The following is a 20705-nucleotide window of genomic DNA, read 5'->3' on the forward strand; positions in this document are numbered from 1 at the left end:
AGAACAATAAGAATTGCCAACAAAGTAAACTCTGGTAGGGTGGGAACTACTGATCTAAGAAAATAGTTGGGTAGATCAAAACTTGGCCTTGTGGAAGGCACATGTGAATCTTCTCTTCAGCTCTAACAATGTCAGTGTTTCCTTTCGAATAACACTTCCAGACACCTACATCTGTTATCCTAGGCCATACCAACACAAACCAAAGAGGGTCTGCAATGTTTAATACAAATTAGCCAAGAAGACCTTTGATTACCCTACAGTTTAGCATGCCGTTTTTCATGCAAGTGATTAGAGGCCACCATAGAAAAGATCAGCAGTGTTTGCATGAAATAAAGAACCAACATATAATGCTTAATTCCACCAGTGCACTTGAGGGCCGTAATAACTCGTTTGTGTAGCATCTAGCACAATCAGGACAGTAATGTCAGGTGTGAATTCTGTCGAAAAGAGAGGCAGTGACAGTAGCTTTTTACTTGGGAGATAATATAAAAATTTACACAACTCATTAGGAAAAAGATAAAAGTCCTACATGGGTTATGAAGACATTTTCAATTCAATTTTTCTCTCCTCTGTGCACAAAACATAAAAGCTTTATTTACCCTAGAATTCAAAAGAAAAAGAGTAAGATGGAGACATGGTTAACTTTTTTATATTGTTAATTTTTAAAACATGTTATCTTTAGTCATTTTTCTTACATCTGGCTTACATATGCCCTAGCTGAAGTGAAATGGAAAGGTATAGGCTTAGCTATACCATGTGACATTGCCACACTTTTTTTAGATTATTTAATTTATTTACTGATTTTTCTCTCTTTCATACACAGACAATTTGAAATTAAATGCAGAGAAACAACAAAAGACATACAAATTTCCACATGGGTTAATTGCATTTTTAAATGTTTATTTACTTTGCATAGAGCAAAATTTTACTTTTCTCATAATTAATCAATCATATAGAAACCTGGGACCATTCTTTGACTTTGGATAAATAATGACAAAAAGATATACTAATGTCATTCCATATAAAGACACTGAAAAAATACACTACAGGTTACAAGTTTTCAACATAACACATATGGACTAAGGACCATTCCAGAGAAACCTCACTGTGTAAAGCCTGTATTTCAAAGGGCGAGTTGAGGTAAATACAAAGAATTTCATCAACAGAGCTTGAGTGCATTGCAGGAACAGGAACCTTAGTTATCGCTTCCACATAAAGCCACCAGGATTGTTTCATAATCCCCTTTGAGTTCATCCTATCAATTTAAGCACAAAAACCCACAATTGTTAGGATAATGGTCTTAAGTGAAATAAATTTCAATAAGCATTCCATATACATGTACCAACCATGGAGCCTTCACCTGCATAAATTGATCACTTGATAATACATATGTGTTAGCCACAGACTGAGCTTGAGCCACATACCCTCATTGAAATTATTCCTATGACCTAGGAATAAACATACGCACTGGATGCCTTCCTGTGTAACCTCATTTAGGTGATCATGCTCTGGCAGGGGGATTGGACTAGATTATCTTTCGAGGTCCCTTCCAATCCCTAACATTCTGTGATTCTGTGATCTCCAGAGTGGAGCAGAGGTAGGCCAGGCAAGTTAAAATCCTGGGAGGACTCATGGCATAAATAAAGATGAGAAGCAGAGAAGATTTCTGTTCACTGAGGAGCATATGGTTTCCTTCTCTCGATAAAGTGTAAATGCCTTCTTTGACCAGTGATGTCTAATGCATTAATATTAAACATTATACACCTTGTATGTAGGATTATCTCAAACATAGGCTCATCTTACGATGATAGCTGATTCAGCATAGGATTGCTTGTTCAGCTTGGAAAAAATGTGTTATATGCATTAACTACCCACATTAATTATTACACACACTGTTCTTCTCAAATTTGAATCTATTTTGCAGAGATAAATGAATTGGTTAGTGTAGCCAAGCTATGCCTCAAGGCATTTGAATGTAATAAACACATTGGAATACGCTGAGGTGATATGACTGCATATCAAATTGCATTTCACAAACACTACTGGTGGAAGACTATGAGTGACGTTTGGCACCTATCTGAAAAAAATAGCAGACACCAATAAAAATCAAAGAGGTATTTTAATATAACTGGGGAGTAGGTTTCTACTCTAATTAAGACATATCTGTTTATTTATTTATTTATTGTTGTCTACTATCATCCACAAAACTGCTTTGCAAGTTTATCTTTCTTCAAGTCCCTCACTCCTTTAAATTTTCTGGAAAATACATTGGGTGGCCTGTCTCCTTTAAGAAGATGGTTTTACTTAAGTGACCTGGAAAGCAGGCCTCATAACTCTCAAGTTAACAAGTTATTTGCAGAATTACCTCAAATGTTAAAAACCAATAGGGGGTTGCATCAATATCTTCCAGAGAGCTCTTAGTGTAGTCATGTCCACTCTCCTGTCAATGTTATCTCTGTCCCAGCATGGAAACTTGGGGTTACTGTAGTTTCAATTCAACTTTTGGCTTCTACTGTAAGATGATATTCTGAGACACATACCAGTAAGATATTGCTATAGCTTTTGTGACAAAAACATTGCCCTTGCAATGTCGATCACTAAGCACCTGAGTTACTCAGCTACAACGAGTTACTCAGAATGACTTGGTGACTGAGAAGCAGAAGAATTAACAACCCCTACTGAACTTCCTAAAGCATTTGCTTGTCTTACATTTCATACATAACCTGAGAGAGAACCTACCATAATGGCTTGGCAGAGAGAAATGCCATACATTTTCTTGTAATAGCATTTGATCTCATTCATATCCACTTCATGGCGTGAAACCATGATTCTGATGAGGTCTTTGTGCCGTGTCCCAAAGCCCTGTGTAAAAGGAACAAAAAAAAAAAATTGAAAAAGAGAAAAGAAAATAAAAAAGGGCTATTTATTTGAAACATATTAAAGCAAGGTTCTATGTGTTAACCCATCAGACTTCTTTGTGAGTATACATGGCCAACATCCTATTCCTTTAACATCTCTCGGGAAGGAGTCTTCTCTTATCCCACTCTGTTCCCTCTGAGCACAATTCACTTCTGACAGACTACGTCCACTCCTGGATTTCCTTTCTAAGCATTTCTTTAGCTGTTTCCTAGAAAAAGACACGTTCTTCAATGAGCTTGCTAGATGCATGGACAATCTAGACTTCCCTGCCTTTTCAATATTTTTTTTAGGAGTGCAATGAACTCACAGTGCTCCTAGCCAAGTCACAGGAATTATGAAATTACCTGTATACTAGACCATTTCAGGATCTCCACCTGACTCACTCAGCCCCAGTTCCAGATTTTCCAGAAGGACCATGGATGGCTTGCCAAAGATCAGGCTTCTACAGGGTTCCTGTCCTGACCTGTAAGTACTTTCCTATTTAATTTTCACTTATATTTTTGTGGTTTCATAAAAAAGTTCCAGTTGGCTTTCTGTCACTGTCTAGAGTAAAAGATAAATGTGTGGATGGACAGATGCCTTCCTGAATACCCATAGCAAACAGACAGCTACTCCTATGGAAAGACATACAGAGGTTTCAAAGGAAATAACAGTAAGATAGAAGAAAACACTGAAATCCCTTCTGCAGTCCTGTTTTATCACATAAAGGGCTTAGAGATCTCTAGATAGCTGGTTATTTTTCAGCTTACAAAGCACCCCATCTTTACAAAGGGAAGTTCTCTCTCTGGGTTACCTTCATCGCCAAGTGGAGTTTTTCAGCAAAGAAAGCTGGTTTGCTTGTGGCACACTTCACTGTAATGAAATAATGAGATGAGGTCACACCTCTGATACATATAAGGAGTGACAAAAGGCACAAGTGTGGAAGGAAAACATTCTACAAGCAGTCTCAGTGTTCCTACCAGAATATCTTATTTGTCTGCTTTTTTGTTACCTGTCTTCCAAGTATGGGAGAAGTAGCAGTTCCTTTACTCCATTTGTTCAGAGAGCAATTCAGTCAGGGAAGAGTAATTACAAGTATGCCCTCCTTTGTCTACTGCCACAAAATTAAGAAAGATGTTGTAGCTCCAAAGAAGAAAGAAGTGAAAACAGAGCTGGAGGACGTGATCTGATGTTTTGTAAAGCAAGTTACTTGCCCTTCACCTGTAAAGATCTGGATGAAGGGATCAAGTGCACCCTTAGTAAGTTTGCAGATGACACCAAGTTGTGTGGGAGTGTTGACTTGCTGGAGGATAGGAAGGCCATACAGAGGGATTTAGACTGGCAGGATCATTGGGCTGAGGTGGTCAAAAGCATTCCGGCTTGTATTAGGGATAGTATGGCCAGCAGGACTAGAGAAGTGATCATCCCACTGTAGCTGGCACTGGTGACTGCCCACCTTGAATCCTGTGTTCAGCTTTGGGCCCCTCATTATAAGAAGGACATTGAGGTAATAGAGAGAGTGCAGAGAAGGGTAATGAAGCTGGTGAAGTGTCTGGAGCACAAGTCTGATGAGGATCACCTGACAGAACTGGGGCTACTTAACCTGGAGAAAAGAAGGCTAAGGAGACACCTTATCACTGCTTACAACTACCTGAGAGGAGGTTGTGGCATGGAGGTTGTTGGTCTCTTCTCCCAAGTAGCAAGTGATAAGACAAGAAGACATAGCCTAATTTATGCCAGGGGAGGTTTAGATTGGATATTAGGAAAAAATCTTCCTGGAAAAGGTTGTCAGGCATTGGAACAGGCTGCCCAGGGAAGTGGTGGAATCACCATCCCTGTGGTGTTTAAAAGGCATTTAGATGAGGTTGTTAGGGACATGGTTTAGTACTAGAGTTAACCATATGGTTGGATTCGATGATCAAGGGAGTCTCTTCTAACCAAAATGATACTATTCTATGATTCTCCGTTTTCACAGGACTTTTTGGCATATTGACTTCCTTTAAGGGTCTTCCTATGTTGATGACACATCTGTTCTTACAAGAGCTTTCTCTGTATCAGGAGAGATGTTTCTGGTCATTCATCAACTTGAACTGACTCAAAATAACTGAAATAAATCACTATCCTCAGACTAGACTTTCCGAAGTATAATTTAGCAAATTTCTCAGTGAAACACGATAAGGTCAGAATGGCTTCCTATCAGAGCAATTGTGATGGAAGTAAAAAATAGGTTATCGTACGGTCAGTATATCTACTAGTTTACAATCTGCAGAACCACTTACCAAGGGCAGTCAGGCATTTCTCAATATCACCCTTCATCTCCATATCCACTACCTTATTCATGTCATGCTTGCTGTATTTGGTGTACTTCTGAAAGACTAAATGAGGGAAGAAAACTCCATGAGCAGTGATGAAAATACAGTGTTCTCTCTGCATTGCCTCTGCCTTATTCTGCCCGCACTGCTGCAGCAGTGCCCACAGATGACTGATCGCAGACCGCCTTTCTCCTATTTCCTGGCCATCACTGTGTAAAGAACAGTGTTACTGCATGGCCTGGGGGACTCAGCGTAAGGAATGGGACTTTGTTGATATGGTAGCATTGGTGTTCTCACTGGTAGGCCAGAGGTGGTCTAGTGACTCTGCAGGACCCTGTGACATTAGATGATACATCCACACCCAGGGCGAACTGGCCGAGGAGCAGTACCATGTGGGGAACACATAGAATCCCCACCACATTGATCCTTTGGCCTTGTGTTCACTAGCTCTGTGAGACTTCATCCAAACAGTTTTGTTAACAACCTAAATGATATGGCTCATCACCAGTATGGAAAGAACAGCCAAACTGCCAACTGCACTCTTAGTTAGCAACCATGTGTCCTGTTACAAAAAACAGCAGTCGGAGTCATGTCTTGATAATCTGTATCTTCCCTGAGTTCATGAGTAGGCCATATTCAAAATACAATCTCTGTAAAAACAAAAAGTTTCTTCCAACCTACCCCTTCGGAGATGTGGGTAACTTCTTGCAGTAAGAACAGTAACAAACACATTAATATCTGTCCCTTTCTTTTGCTCTCCTGCTTCATACAAGGCCTGTCATAAAGAAATGAAAGTGGTAGATTTAATATCAGCATAGTAAAGTGTGAACAGATATACTGTACTTCTGAGGTTACCAGCCAAAAGTAGCCATTGCTTTTCAGTAATACACTCTAGGCCTTGATGCAATCCATAACAAAACCCTGCAGAACCTCAAACTAACTCTAGCTCTATTAGGCAATACTTTGCACTATGCAGCTAAAAAACTTATTTAGAGAGTTTTTACAATCACCACCAAGCTCTCGTGGATGCATTACATTCTGGGATGAAGATAATTTGCATGTCATGATATGCTTGCCATCTGCATGGTGTTTAGGACTGGCAAGCTCTCTTTGGACAAGTAAAATTACCTCTGAGATTAACTAGACAATTTCGAAGGAGTAGCCTAAGCACCCAGTACTCCTTTTCTTTCCAGGACGGGATTAATGGAAAGTAAGAACCAAATCAGTCTCCTTCATTTTCCTCACCTCCTCAAACCTCTCTACAAGGAATAATTGAAGACGTCCACAGAGCAGCGAAGATGATTTAACAACACTCTCTCTCTACCGAGAGCAATAATATTGAAATTTTGAGCTTAGACAGAGTACTAATTTACTAAGCTTTTGTATCTAGGCTTGATGACAAAAGTAAACATTTTATGTAGCAAGAATAAAACCAGTATTGCTCAATGACCTTTTTTTTCATTGGATTTAAAAAAAAAAAATCAATATAAAATCAATTTATATTTGAATTACAAAAGCGACCTAAGATTTCATATGTGAAAACTCAGGATACACTGCTAAGTTTTACCAAGATTTTAACAAAAATATTCACACTAATGGTGGAAGAAATAAGGGAAAGATCAGTTACTTATTTTAGAATTATTCAGAAAATACTGTGAGCATTACCAAATAATCTTGAAAGGTTCATCACTGTAAAGCAATGTCTTTAATTAACATACTGTGGAGTTCACTCTGGTTCAGGCATGGTAGCTGGTTATGCATATACTTGAGCACATCCTTTCCCCTAATTCAAGGACTGTGTTAAAACAGAAGGAAGATTGTGTCTAATTGCTCCACTAGTTGACCTCGGCACACTTTACCTGACATAGAAGAGGTCTTGCAGAAATGTTTCTGGAGCTAGATATTAGGGTGAATATTTCACTTCCTTCAGATACCAAAGCTTACCTGAACTTGTAAAATACAGGGTGTTTCAAAAAGATGGACCTAATTTCAAAGCAAACATAAATCAAATTTGGTCTGTCTTCTTCAAACACCCTGTAGCATCCCTTCAGAAAAGGTTGCTACATAACACATAAATCTGTTAGGTACAGAATGCACAAGATTCAGGCAGGACATCTGCAGCCAGAGTTTGTAGTCTCAAGTAAGTCAGATGAAGAAACTCTGAAGATTGCCAAGTGTGATCTTACCCTGGCGTCATTGTCAGCAAGATCATCATTCACATGAGGATCTTCACATCGGTCACCCTACATAAACAAATTAATTAGATTTCACTCGTTCTCACAATCATCCAGTTCCCCAGAACTCAGCATTTAAGAGTTCTGCCCTATCATCCTCATACATAAATTGCATATAGATACATAATTGCATATTGCATACATAATTGCATATAGATGTCAATCACTGTCAATCATTCTGTGAATAAAGTTGTTGCATTTGTTTATCAGAGTTCATATTTCTAAGGCCATCAGCAGTTTATTTCTGAAGTCCTACATTAAAATCCAGATGAAGTACTGTTTCTCAACCTGAAGTTACAACCTTCAAAGCTGTGATTTGCTGCCACGTGGCCATTCGATAGACTACTTTCATGCTGTTTTAAAACCAAAAACTGAAAATCAAAATTATGGACACAGGCCTACTAAAAACTAATCCTGCGTCTATGTACAGCCTTCATAAACACGTACTCAAAATGATGGAATAAAATATTTATGGATTTTAAAAGGGTCTTTTTATTGGGCAACTCTAGTGTTTAAGCTCATCTGCTTTGAAGACAAATTCACACAAGACTTTGTCCACTTGTTTGCTCCCTGTTGCATTGTCTAACTACTAGAAGCATATCTTAACAGCAAGGCAAAAGGCTTAATTCTGCAACTGGAAGCATTTCTTGTATTTCTGTTTCTAGTATATTGACATAACATCATCCTTTTTGTTTTTTCAACTTCTCACACTTACCACACACACAAAAGAAGTCTTAAAGCACAACTAACAAATGGTAGTAAACATCACTGTGTTTTGAAATGCATTTGACATAAAAGCTCATTATAATCACTTGGTTAAGAACAATTACATATGGTCTAAAACACATAATTAAAAAATAATACAAGTAAATACATAATACCTAAATCCTTATGTATTTTATGTCTTTCTCTAATACAGTTAGGACAACATTAGTTTTTTATTATGGGTAACATCAGTCAAAAACCTTAAGCACAGCATACCTTGGCTAGAGCAACCAAAGCCTTCTGAAAGTCCCCCGATGTGTCAGAGATAATGTCTTGTGTCAGATCTCTCTTCAGCACTGAATTCAAAACAAAAAGAATTTGTGGTTTGTTTCAAAGTTATCAACTAGGTTGATCAGATGATCTTTAAAGGCCCCTTCCATCCCAACCCATGCTATTACTCTCTCATTTTTCCAACTTTTTATTTCCCAATTACATATGCCTACTAGACGTGCAGTTTTCTTACTTTCATTTAGCTTCGAGAGATGGGCATTATCTTGGTCTCTTGCTCATGAAGAAAGAAGAGAGTTTTAAACTTTTTCTGCACCATTTGTCTTTCATTCTTAATTCTGTTTGCTCTTACCAACACTTAACTTAAGCACAAGACTCTTCTAAAACCAAAGCATTAATTTGGGTTTCTAACTGAGATTTTTGAAAGGAAATCTCTTGGAAAAGTTAGGACATCATGTCAGAAAACAAAATTTTAAGTAGACAACACTGGCTGATTCCAGTGAACTCCACATATATGAGATATAACATATTATGTTTTAGTTATCTCTTTAAAGCTTGTCCCCCTTTACTTCACTGGTTGCTCCTACCGCAAATGTCACCTGTGTTGCTACCTCAGTAAGTTGTGCGTTTTGTTTTTGCTTTCATTTTTTCTCAAGCAGAGATCAGCCAATGTTTAGTTACAAAAAGCAGTTGGATTTTGTTTGCATCCTAGAAAGCATCTAAATACATGACTCATTCCATGAGACAGTTGCAGTTCTGGAGGTGATGATGTGCCTTTTCCTTCTGAATTGGGATCTACATAAGCCAGAAAAAAGTCAGTATGACCTCCATCCCCTGCAACTGTATCAAGATTATGTGAAGCTTCACTCACAACCTACCTTGGTGCCTCAGCTTCTCATAAGAAGCAGTGGGGGTGTGACTGTAATGTGCCTGCTATAGCGTTATACCATTAATACTCCTTTCTTGCTCTGAATTACCTTCTTTATAGTATCTGCAGGCTTCTCTGATCTCTTTGTTGTTTCTTGAGGCCAGAATCTCAATTAAGGTATCTTCATCAGTTCCAAGCCCCTGATAAACATAGTTGAATTTTTAGAAAAGTTACTTGGTAAAACAAAGTGAAAATTCAGAAGACCAGAAATAAGGTGAAAACCATGGACTTCGCTTTTAAGGCTCCATGTGGAACATCAAAGAAAAATGAAGAACATTGTGCTTCCATGCAATGTTGTGGTGGCAGCTCTTTTGGTATTCTTCTTGTATCACATGTCGTACCACTGGTACCCCAAAAGAGCACTAAAGGGACCAAACAGTGCACATCAAAGATATGAATGTAAAGCTTACAAAGAAAAATATTCCCTTTCCCTTTTTGTTTTCTCAAATGTAAACATACGTTAGCACTAGGACTTTCCACCATGGCATCTGCAATCAGTTTTCAGAAGGCAGAAAGAGTTCATTCTCAGAACAGAATACCATTTGTAGCCAATCTCCTCCAAGCCTGAAATTAAGTGGAGATTGCTGGATATGGTTCTGAGAACCTGGTTTACAGGTATAGATTTATTTTACAAAAGGGGGTTCAAATGAAGACAGGACACAAGCTTTAAAATCCAAGTCCAATGTCCCTTACAGGCCCTGACATTTATATTCTTCAGGAGAGTTTTTCTCAGAATCTTTTGACTTACCTTCATAGAGGCTCTTAATTCTTCAGCATCAAACTGAGCAGGAGTTTTGAGCAGAGCCACAACAACATCTTCCAGGTGGCTTTTCAGAACTCGTTTCATGGCTTCTTCCAGACTCTGTGACAGGAAGCATAAGGAACACACTAAGCTAGAGAGAAGGGTAAAAAAAAGCTGCTGTTCAGCTACAGTGCAGACATTAGGTCTAATCTCTGAGGAATCTTAATCTACATCATTCCTTTAGCTACTAGAAAGAATGGTGAAGCCCTACTTGAAGTTTTTCATTGGTCTCCTTTGTGGTAGTCAAAGTGTCAGGATTTTTCAGTAAGTACTCGGGAGAGTTTTCACACAGTCAGTTCAGCCACGTTCTCTCATTCACACATCAGAAGAAGACTCAGAATAGGCTTTTTTTTTCAAGAGAAGGAATTACTATATTGCTGTTATGATTATGACTTCTCCATCACCAGCAATTCAGTGATGTAAAGGGCATTCAGAAAGATGGAAAGTCAGAACTTCAAAGTCTGTTTATATTTCAAAATTCTGGCTGCTGTATTCAAAGGCTTTGAACTTCTTGTTGTATGAAAACAAAGTCATAGGCACCATCTGAGCCAGGAGTAACATAGATATTCTGGGTGCAAATTTAATCTTGGCTTGAATATACTCTACCTTTCCTTTAGCCTTCTGATAGGCAGCTTTGATCTGCTGACGCTGAGCATTTGTTCTTTTAGTCATGATGTCAATGATGGTGGCTTCATCCACACCTATGAGTCACCAAAAAACAACATGTCTAAGGCACTGCAATTATTATAGTGGTCTCTAGAGCGTCCTTTAGCCAAATAATAGTTTTTCCATTTTATTATTTCCTTTATGTCATATTTGTTTTTTTGACACACTAAAGTTTAAACAAAGGAGAAACCATAATCACCTACTGACTTACAATTAGTGATTTAGTGAAGTAATCCAACAAATACATTCCCATAGAACACAGAAAACTATGATTCTACAGTTTCATCTAGGAAGTCTTAAAGTGGTACTCACACTATAGAGGAACTGAAAAAAAAAAAGGTTAGAAGGCATACTCAATTAATCTCAGGACTTTGAACTGGAAAAGGTTTCAAATTACAGGCAAGTGCCAAGTGAGATTTTCATTACAAGAGAGAAGCACAATAGAAGAATTTGCTGCATTATGAGCGTATTCCCTGTGTCTCGCAGGGATTTCATTCAAATCAAATAAAAACCTATGAGTATGGTATGTTATGGTATGGAGTGATTCTCTAGAAATTAAATATTTACAGCCCTTCCTTCAACATATTTCAGAACTCTAAGATAGTATTAAGGTTTGAAATTGTAACACGGCATCAGGAGGTCAAAGAGTTGAGATTCTCTATCAAATGGCATAACTGACTGTATTGCCAAGCGCTGGACAACAGAGGCAAATGTCCTGCTTGCCATTGTCTCACGCTCTGATATTTTATTCTGTACAATTCTTGACTTTTCCTATGGAAGAGTCCTAATGTAGCAGGTTCAGTAATTAGTCCTCTTACCCTTTGCAGTCATAGCTTTCTCCAAAGCAGCAACATCAGCTGATGGATCAAAGTTAGGCTGTTGTGGTGGTACTACAGGGCCTCCTTTTACACTTTTCTGGAAAGAAAAATGAAATAAATAAATAAAGTCCTCATTCCAAAGAATTGCTTTGCAAATAAGCAGTAGTAAAGGTCTGAATAAACTGTGTATTTCGGCTTTCCTGTTATAGGACTATCAAGGTACACACAGCTTTGTAACTGCAGAGAACTAAACAGGCTCAGTAATGGATAAATTTTGGATCTATTCCTTTCACATCTCTTATATTAAACAGCAAGTACTTAATATATTCTTTTAGGTCCCTTAAGACCTATTTCACTGTGTAAGTCGGTTTCCACAGGAAAATACTCCTTAACCATCATGTTGGGCAATTATGCCCAAACTTTAAGGGCTCTACAACCACAATGAAATCCTACAGGTGCTGTCAACAAAGTCCTATTAATTTCCCTGCTCATCTTATGCAAATTGACTGTGCATCACATTAAGGGACTTCCCAGCCAACTCATCTCTAAGGTTACAAGCCCTTCTTGCACATAATATCTTGGAGAAGAGTTCAAGTCTAATCCTATGAGGAAGTGGAGGATTGTTACCCAACTGCTTTGAAACTTGAGACACAAGCCACACTTTCTTCACAGCTACTTCACTACCTACTAGTGAACTTTGGTGAAACCATTCCTAGATGGGCACTCCCTAGTCATTGCCTAAGGTGCTCTGGGAATAGCTAGGGATGATGAGTTCCTCTACGTGAGATTACGTGGCTTGCCCCAAATCAGGAACATGACAAATCAACTTACTGGTAGAGCCTATAACCCAATAGTATGACCTCACCAGTGCCACACTGGTTACTGTCTTTTACAGAAAGTATAAAATGCCCTAAGATTCCTGCATGAAATATTTAAAGATATTCCCCTTGATATGACATATGATGAGATATTTAATTAAAACAAAACCAACAAACAAACAAAAAAAAAGGAAACACAAACCAAAACCAAACCACGATACCAAAAAGTAGTTTAGCTAAATTTTTTCTGAATCACCTATAACATTTGTCCTGTTTCAACTCACTATTTTAATTTTTTAAATCTTTTGCAACTAAAGCTAAATAGTACAAGACAAATGGCAAGGTCTTAAGAATATCTGGTTTACATACAGCATTCTCCATTGACTTTTTTACACTTTTAACAACTGACAATTCAATATTTAATTCCCTACACAGATATATCACTAGTAGTTTTATGAGAGAAGAGAGACTGCATATTTGAAGCAGTGCCCTGTATACTTTTGAAAAAATCACTGTGACTCATGTGAGGAACCAACAAAGGAACAGCACCAGTTTGTTGCCTGTTTTCCAGGCATGCCAGATTAGTCTTTGTATACTGGTTTCCATGGCAAACTTATATCCTAACAATGCAAACCTGACTGTAACCAACAGCACTGTGATGACTCAGGACCTTGGGACTGAAAGGAGTATGAGATGGTGGAGCCACAGGTTTATGCACAAAATGTTGTGGAGTCAAAATTTCAAAATCCACAAAGGTCTAGAGCAGAAATCTTTATTTATTGAAATTTCCCCATGTTCCATTTTTCTCAAGATGAAAGTTGTTCAGGATCTCCTGTGACTTCACAAGGTACTGCTTTACCATTGCTGACAATCATTTCAGAATCTTTATGTTATTATCACAAACACTCTGCACATCATTCTAGTGCATTAACTTGACTTCTCACCACCATAAGCCTTCCTTCTAATCAGAATCAGTACTGACCATCCAAGACGTTTTCTTACATACTGTGACTCTTCCCAGCATAAGAACAAACACATGATGCAAAAACTAAGACATATACTAGTGATTTAGTTCCTCCTTTACACTCATGACTTCCTGTACCTCGAGCTAAGAGTTCCTGTATGATCTGAACATGTTCTTACACATGCACACACCTGTGCATCAGATTACTACTTCAAAAAGAACGTCTTGAGTGAATCAGTGATTGGCTACTGGAAATTATAATTTAATTACAGTAACTAGTTCTGCCTAGGAACTGATAACTAGACTGATACGTGCAAATAAGAGTAATTTTTCATCTGACAGCAAATTTTCTAGGTTATTGGATTATATAATGCAATAGATGCAATAAAATTGGGTTCCTGTTCTGATTAGCTGCAGCTTTGACATTAGTTTTCATCCTTTTGAGTGTAAGAAAGACACGGGGTGGCTTATGCCTTTAAGTCACTTCTAAAAGCACTTCAAAATAAGCATAATGCTCTCAAGAGGTGATAATACTTACAATATATTCCTGTTCCTGATGTTCCATGAACCATGCCTGTTTCAGAAATTCTGATACCATAGCCATGTTTGACAAAGTTTCTGGGAAGAGACATATGAAGTTACAAACCATTTTTTTATCATTTCCAGCAGCAGTGCAACTCAAGGTTTCCCACTCTCAGGATCCTTTCTTTTGAGTTATGATGTGCAGGGTTTAGTTTCCCAAGCAGTAACTGCCTGTTCTATTGGAAACTGGTAACCTTTATGTTTGGCAGGTGACACAAAGCTCTACAATTGCTCGCCCCTACACCCATAGCTACTTGCAGAAGTTTTAGATTAGAGGGAGAACAATAAACTAGTGGGAGTATCTGCTTATTTACTAGGGCAATACCTAAGAATTACTATTGACTTACAAAAGGAAGTTACCAGAAACAAATGAAAGTCTGCCTTTTCACCTTAGTTGAGGTATCCACTAGGCCCATTTAGATTACCAAATATTTGATTCTGTTCACTTTCAGTAGTAAACAAGTATTCTTGTCTGATCATTTACTGAGGTTGAAGCTTTTGTGTGTTAAGACAAAGCATATTCCCTTGTACACTATATTCTCATGTAATTTCTTTGAAGACCCCCTTCCTAAGGAAAACGAATAAAATTAGACAGTTTCACCTACACCGTTCCTTAATTCTTACACATGTCCTTCAGTTTCTACAGAATAATTTAACATTACCCATTTCAGAAGGGAAAAAAAAGTTATTTCTGCTTTTTACCGCTCAAAATGAAAAACAGTACAGCTTTTCCATAAAATACCATGCAGAATGGGAAAAATAACCAATGGTGATGTGAGCATCCAAAAACAATGAAGAATTTACTTCCTAACAACTTCAGTTCACAGAATATTCTATTTGCTAACAGAAACAGTGAAGGAACAGAGAGTAGAAATTAACATTTTATCAAATAAAGTATTTTTGGTCTGCTCAGAAAGGTTTTTTGTGGTTTTCTTTTTTTTTTTTTTTTTTCCCAAACCCACTTCCATAACAAACTCTAGAGAAGGCTTTGTTTTAAGTCATACTTAGAAACAATCAGCTAAAGATAATGTTCAGGGTAAACAGGAGTGTCTTTGAATCTAGTGTGATGAGACAAGACGCTATTGGTGGTCTTGAGGTACAGATCATGTAACGTAGATTGCATACATGAGTATAAAAGCCAATGTTGCTCCTGATGCAAACAGACCTATGCTTATGATTATACCTTATTTATGCCCTGTGTCCCATGGGAAGGACAAAGAGCAGGCACTAAAGAAACATACACACATGAACAAGCAGCACAGCTGCATCACAGCTGCTTCTTTCCCTTGTAGCAAAACTGTAAAACTCACTTCCAGCTTCAGCAGCCAAAAAAGTAGCAGAAAGCTCCCAGAGCCTTCCTCCAGCCCAGCTCCACCCTACCCTCCCCACTCCAAACCAGGAACCACCTACACTCCCTCCTCCTCAGAACACTCTCACATTTGTGCCCTTCCCTCAGCCCTGAGGGCACAAAATTCAGCTCTGCCTGCACTGTTATAAAAACTGAAAAATTACTCCAAATCCGTATTTACATGTTACTTAGAGCACGTATCATCTGGGTCAGAATATTGCATTAAGTTGTAACAATCAACTTTTATGCACGCCATTTGTTGAGGATCAGAAATGCATACTTAGATTGCAATTAAAAACAATACTTTATCAAGGTGTTGTAGTGAATCCTGTACACTTCTTGTCCTGACAGAAGTATATGAGGCCAGATGAGCTGCTACAGTATCTAAAGTTCTGCTGCATTATATAACAGCACAGATAAAGGCCATATACAGCGGGATGAAAATCTTCTAAAGTCTAGATACTACATGCATTGAGTTTCCAACAGTGACATGTACAGATATGTCTGTCAACTCATAGATTCACAAGGTGTGTGATCATTTAAAACCAAGACACAGGATTCAGTCTCACAGCATCAGATCTGAGGAGCGGTGGGAACAAAACTCTATTCTGGTGGACAGAGCAGCATTTCTCAGGAATAAAGCTGGTAGAGCTGCCTGCGGAGGGAAGTGCTAACATCTCCACTGCTCATTCTGTGATTCTCCCTGTATGAACCCCCACCTCTCACAGACAGCTCTAGAGGATTCTCTGCTCTTGGGGATGACTAGACCAGAAGGCTGCTAGCCTACATTAAATAGGGTTTATTAAACCTCTGAACCTTTATCCTAACGTAAAGTAGAGCTACAGAAAAATACTTAAGTGCCTTGAAAACAAAGTTGTTTTGTATTTTTCCCTCCTGTTTAAATAAGGACACTTCTGCAGGCAGATTCATTCATTTCCATCTAGCAAACAAATAACATAATTTTAATAGAAGTCAAACTAGGCAATGGCTCCTGAGAGGGTCTGAAGACCTTACTCTGCTTATGCTGGCTCAGAAAGCTAAGAAACCACCCTGCAGATAAAACCGTGTCCTGCTTTATCAGAAGCTATGGCTAGTAAGAAATAAGAAGATTGGAATCCAGGAAGCCAGCCAGACCCCTGAAAGAGTAGAGGCCCTTCCCAACGCTTTGACTTAGGCCACTCTAAAGTGCAAACAGCTCCTGTAAACAGTACCTAGATCCAGGAGCTACAAATTCCATCAAAATAACATTTTAATTTAGCATAATAAAGGACTGGAAACACTGATGGTTTTCTGCCCTATATTTTCTGTTTCTTTTGAGCACAGGAGAAAGCCTACAAACAGCGAGATGAAAAAAATGCATGTAACTACAGAGTGGTGCAAACAGAAGATACTGCAGACAAGTGTGACACTTCTTTCTGGTTACTCCATACTGAATGACTATTTGAGAGTTATTCTGTTTAATAAAATATAATACAGGTCGTGTGTTCCACTTCCTAAACTGAATGTATAGAGGTCCTGTTTAAAAGGAAGGAGGAGCAAGTACTTTCAGTTTCTCAGTTTGAAAAATATACTGATTTTTATGCACTTTATCATTCCCAATTGGAATGATCGACATTGCAACTGGACTGAAAAGCCAAACTGAGATCCAAATGGGAAGTCCTAACTGTTGCTTCACAGAATTACTACACTGGTGCCTTCTGTCTGGCGCCCAGTCCCCAGAATAAGCACCCTAGAACTGGACATGTGCAAATGTTTAGTAGTTTTGAGAAAATATTCAATATTTATTGAAAATATTTAAAGACATAAACTCAACTTTTACACTACAGTCTTTGTCAAATAACACCATTTCTCTATGCTTATTGAACCATGTCATGAGTTGCACCAGAGATACACTATCTGTTTACTGTCCAATGCTAGTTACCAGGATGAGAACGTAAACTAAGGTCTTTACACCCTGTCAGAAAAACAGGCAGTCAATCTAACACAATAATTAATTTTATAGTGGGAAAGTCTACTGAATACGAATGAAAACGTTGGAGAGAAAAACAGACTAATCCTTGGAAGATTTAGTGGAAAGTTTTAACAGAACAAACCCCAGATGATACCACCCTCACTTACGGGATTTTTCCGTTAAGTTCTTCCTCACAAAACCCAGAGTTTCCTCTTGTATTTTTAGAAGATTTCTTTGGCTCATTTTCATCACTTTCATGAGTAAAGACCCCTTTACAAGTCCCAAACCATCAAACTGTTGTTGAACTAACAACTTTTTTTAAGTTTCCATACAAAGAACAGTAGTTTTCTAGTAATGCAAGTTTTACTGCACATTTCTACAGCAGTCCACTACAGAGACAAACACAGAAACAGTCAACTCCAAATAAGTTTCCTTTTAAACTTTTAAGCATTTTTTTTTCAAATTCCTTACAAGCATTAAATAAAAGCAGTAACTGTTCAAGCCCTTCTATGTACATGAAACATTTCAAAACTGAAAGAATTTCTCCTGCTCACACCCATCTTTTCCCATGCCAGCAAATCAAACAGAACATTGCACCAGGTCACTTGACATATTTAGCGTACAATTCTAAAGTGTGTCAGGTCTATGGAAAGCAGCAAAGAACTACAAAAGCTTACCTTCTTCCTCACAGACACTACCTTTCAGGGCAGCACAAGTCAGGAGTACAAGAGCAGAGGGCTTGCGATGCTTTTATAGCACTGCATGAGTGACCCCACCTAGCAACCAGCATGTTTGCACAGCCCCAGCAACTGGTTGCTCTTTGCAGCAGCTAAATGTGGGTGTTGTCCAAACCACAGATCCACACAAAAATGTTATTGCAAAACTATGTGCTGGAGAAAGCAGGAACAGATTTCAGAAGGGAAAAGTCAACAAATGAGAATGGTAGCTCTGCTCCACTGCCATGGACACTGTAGTAAACTGCTGTAAATCTTTCAGGATCATAAAAATAAAATGCTAAAAGCTAACTTAGTTACTCCATTCACATTTTGATATACCAGATACCACTTCAGATAAGTATAATAAGGTATCTCTTTGCTCAGTGAAAGTCTGAGAGGAAAAAAAAGTGTGTAGAAAAGTCAATGCAAGTATGTGCTTCACTGAGCTCTGATGGCTATTAGCTCTGCTTCTTGTGCAACTGAGTTCCTGACAGAAATGGTCCAGAAACAAGAGATGTCTTAAACTTAATATCCATACCCTACTTTATTTATTTATTTATTTATTTATTTATGAAAGAGAACCTCTGGAAACTGACAGGCTAAATGGAAAGGCAATAACTGGCAAACTGGCACCAACATAATTAAAAAGAGGTTGAAACATTCAGATTAAACTCTTAAGTTCTGTTTGCACAAGATGAGGCATTTCACCAGCCTGCTAGAAGTGGTTTCCTGCAAGCACTTCCTCACCAAGCCAGCTAAACACATTTTCCAGAGTACGTCTGGCACAGCAAAATGCAGTGTATCACTAACATCTCAAATTGGCCCGGAACATGACACCCGTTGAAGAAATACCACTTCATGAATCAGAATAATTTGCAACTAGCAGATTGGCCTCCCAGCTGTCTGTCATCCTGCTTTCTGCTAACCAAACCTTGCTGCAACACACTGGTACCTCCAGAATGAGGAAGTATGGCTGATCTCTCATGAATATATATGATAAAAAATGTAGCCTGCCCGTAAAACCCAAGTGTAGCAATTAATGAAATGAGAAGAAGAGGAGCAGGCTGCTTGGTAGCATTAGAGGGGACACTCACAAATCCCTCAAATGTAGCAAATCATTACACACACCATCCAGCATTGCTTATGCCTTCCTCTGTTTAAAATATCTCTGTAAAAACTGTTTGGTGCCTAAATGCTTTCCCCCAATAGGGTTTTGTTGTGGGTGCCAGGGACGAGCTCAGGATCAGCACAGCCAGGGGGGTCGCCATCCCACTGGGCCAAGGGAAGAGCCTCCAGTAGTGCTGCAGGAGGTGGTGGCCAGGCCACCCCAGCTCTGGAATCTGCCTTCTGCTGCAGCCCCAATGTTTGGTCCCCACCTGAGCCACCACCCTGCTGTCTTGCAGCCAGGCTGGGACTGGTTGTGGGACCTGGGCTGGGCCCAGCCTGTGGGATGATGTCCTGTCCTGTCTCATTCCCATCTTGATCCCCAGGGAGGTGACCAATGCCTGGGGTTCGGGCTATCCCCAGTGCCTCCCAGCTGTCCTGCCCCTTGTTCGGGTGTTGGGAGAGCAGGGACTGCCAGACCGTGTCTTGCCAACCCCCATGAGGATGTGCCCCAACAGTCCTGGCCCCCAGGTAGCCCTCAGCTCACCTGACACTCTGACAGTAATTTTCCCCTGCATGTGTTTTTTTCCTTTTTTCCTTTCAGATTTCATGTTATTTAACAAAGGTATTTTGGATATTTTGGATATGTTGAATAATTGAAGTGGCCTATCAGCTCACAGCAATATTGTGAGCAAGCTGTCAGGTTGTATTGCTTTTTAAAAAATTGAATTATGATGTGTGAAGTTCAGATTACTCCTGCCCTCCTGACCTTCTTATGACTTTCTTCATGGCAATAGAGAAAACAGTTGTGTGAGGTGTGAGCAGGTGGATGCTTAGCCTGGTAGTAGAGCTGAGAGAGGAGGTGAAAAGTTTGAGAAGTATCAGGGAGCTGGAAAAGGAAATTGACTGTTGGGATCAAGCTCTGATCTCCTGGGGGCAGGTAAGACCACCAGCAAAAAATGAAGATCAAGGGATTCCTGTATTCTCCCCTTGCCTGACTGAAGAAGGCAGGTCAAGGGAAAGGGATGAATGGAAGGAAGTCCACACTCAGGGTGGCAGGAGAAACACCCCCTTACCCACCCCACCTTCCCAGGTGCCTCTGTCCAACAGTCATGAGGCTTAGGATGTGGAATGCAGCAACTTGAGGAATAAGGGGAAATGGCAGCATGTTCCTACCCAGCCAAGAAGGAGGGCCCTTTCTGTGACCACCTCAACCACCCAGGTTCCCTTGCAGAACAGGTGTGAGGCCTTTCAGATGGAACCGAACAACAACACTGAGGGAGGTGGTTCAACTAAGTTGAAAGTGTTGCAGAGGATAAGTCACCCTGCACCCTCCATCAAAGCAGCTCTCACAAAGAAAGAAAGGTGGAATGTGGTCATAGGAGACTCCCTTTTAAAGGGAACAGAAGGCCCTATATGCAGGCCAGACCCACTTCTTAGGGAAGTCTTCTGTCTCCCTGGGTCCAGGGTTAAAGATATAAAAAAAAACCTTCCTGCCCTGCTTAGGCCCTCAGACTATTATACACTCATAATTGAGTGTATGCCACCATTTGAGAGGAGTGCTAGCCCTT

General features: G+C 39.2%; 1 protein-coding gene across 3 annotated transcripts in view; it reads right to left on the reverse strand.

Annotated features, from left to right (window-relative positions):
* Positions 1 to 529: 529 nt before the first annotated feature.
* Positions 530 to 20705, reverse strand: part of LOC309451076 (annexin A1) — an 84629-nt gene continuing 64453 nt past the window's right edge. Inside the window, exons 1-13 of one of the 3 annotated variants that reach the window (XM_082074516.1) lie at positions 17499 to 17504; positions 13972 to 14052; positions 11652 to 11748; positions 10774 to 10868; positions 10114 to 10227; positions 9415 to 9505; positions 8426 to 8505; positions 7397 to 7453; positions 5892 to 5985; positions 5178 to 5273; positions 3713 to 3771; positions 2740 to 2862; positions 530 to 1255 (exon numbers count right to left, since the gene is read on the reverse strand). In XM_082074516.1, the coding sequence (XP_081930642.1) occupies positions 1196 to 1255; positions 2740 to 2862; positions 3713 to 3771; positions 5178 to 5273; positions 5892 to 5985; positions 7397 to 7453; positions 8426 to 8505; positions 9415 to 9505; positions 10114 to 10227; positions 10774 to 10868; positions 11652 to 11748; positions 13972 to 14037 (1032 nt within the window). In that variant the 5' untranslated portion in view covers positions 14038 to 14052; positions 17499 to 17504 and the 3' untranslated portion in view covers positions 530 to 1195. Of the gene's footprint in view, positions 1256 to 2739; positions 2863 to 3712; positions 3772 to 5177; positions 5274 to 5891; positions 5986 to 7396; positions 7454 to 8425; positions 8506 to 9414; positions 9506 to 10113; positions 10228 to 10773; positions 10869 to 11651; positions 11749 to 13971; positions 14053 to 17498; positions 17505 to 17991; positions 18070 to 20705 lie in introns of those variants that run through there. The other 2 variants (XM_082074515.1, XM_082074517.1) reach the window with 2 other exon arrangements.

Source organism: Streptopelia decaocto, assembly GCF_964273445.1.
Source record: "Streptopelia decaocto genome assembly, chromosome: Z".
Lineage (NCBI taxonomy): Eukaryota > Metazoa > Chordata > Aves > Columbiformes > Columbidae > Streptopelia > Streptopelia decaocto.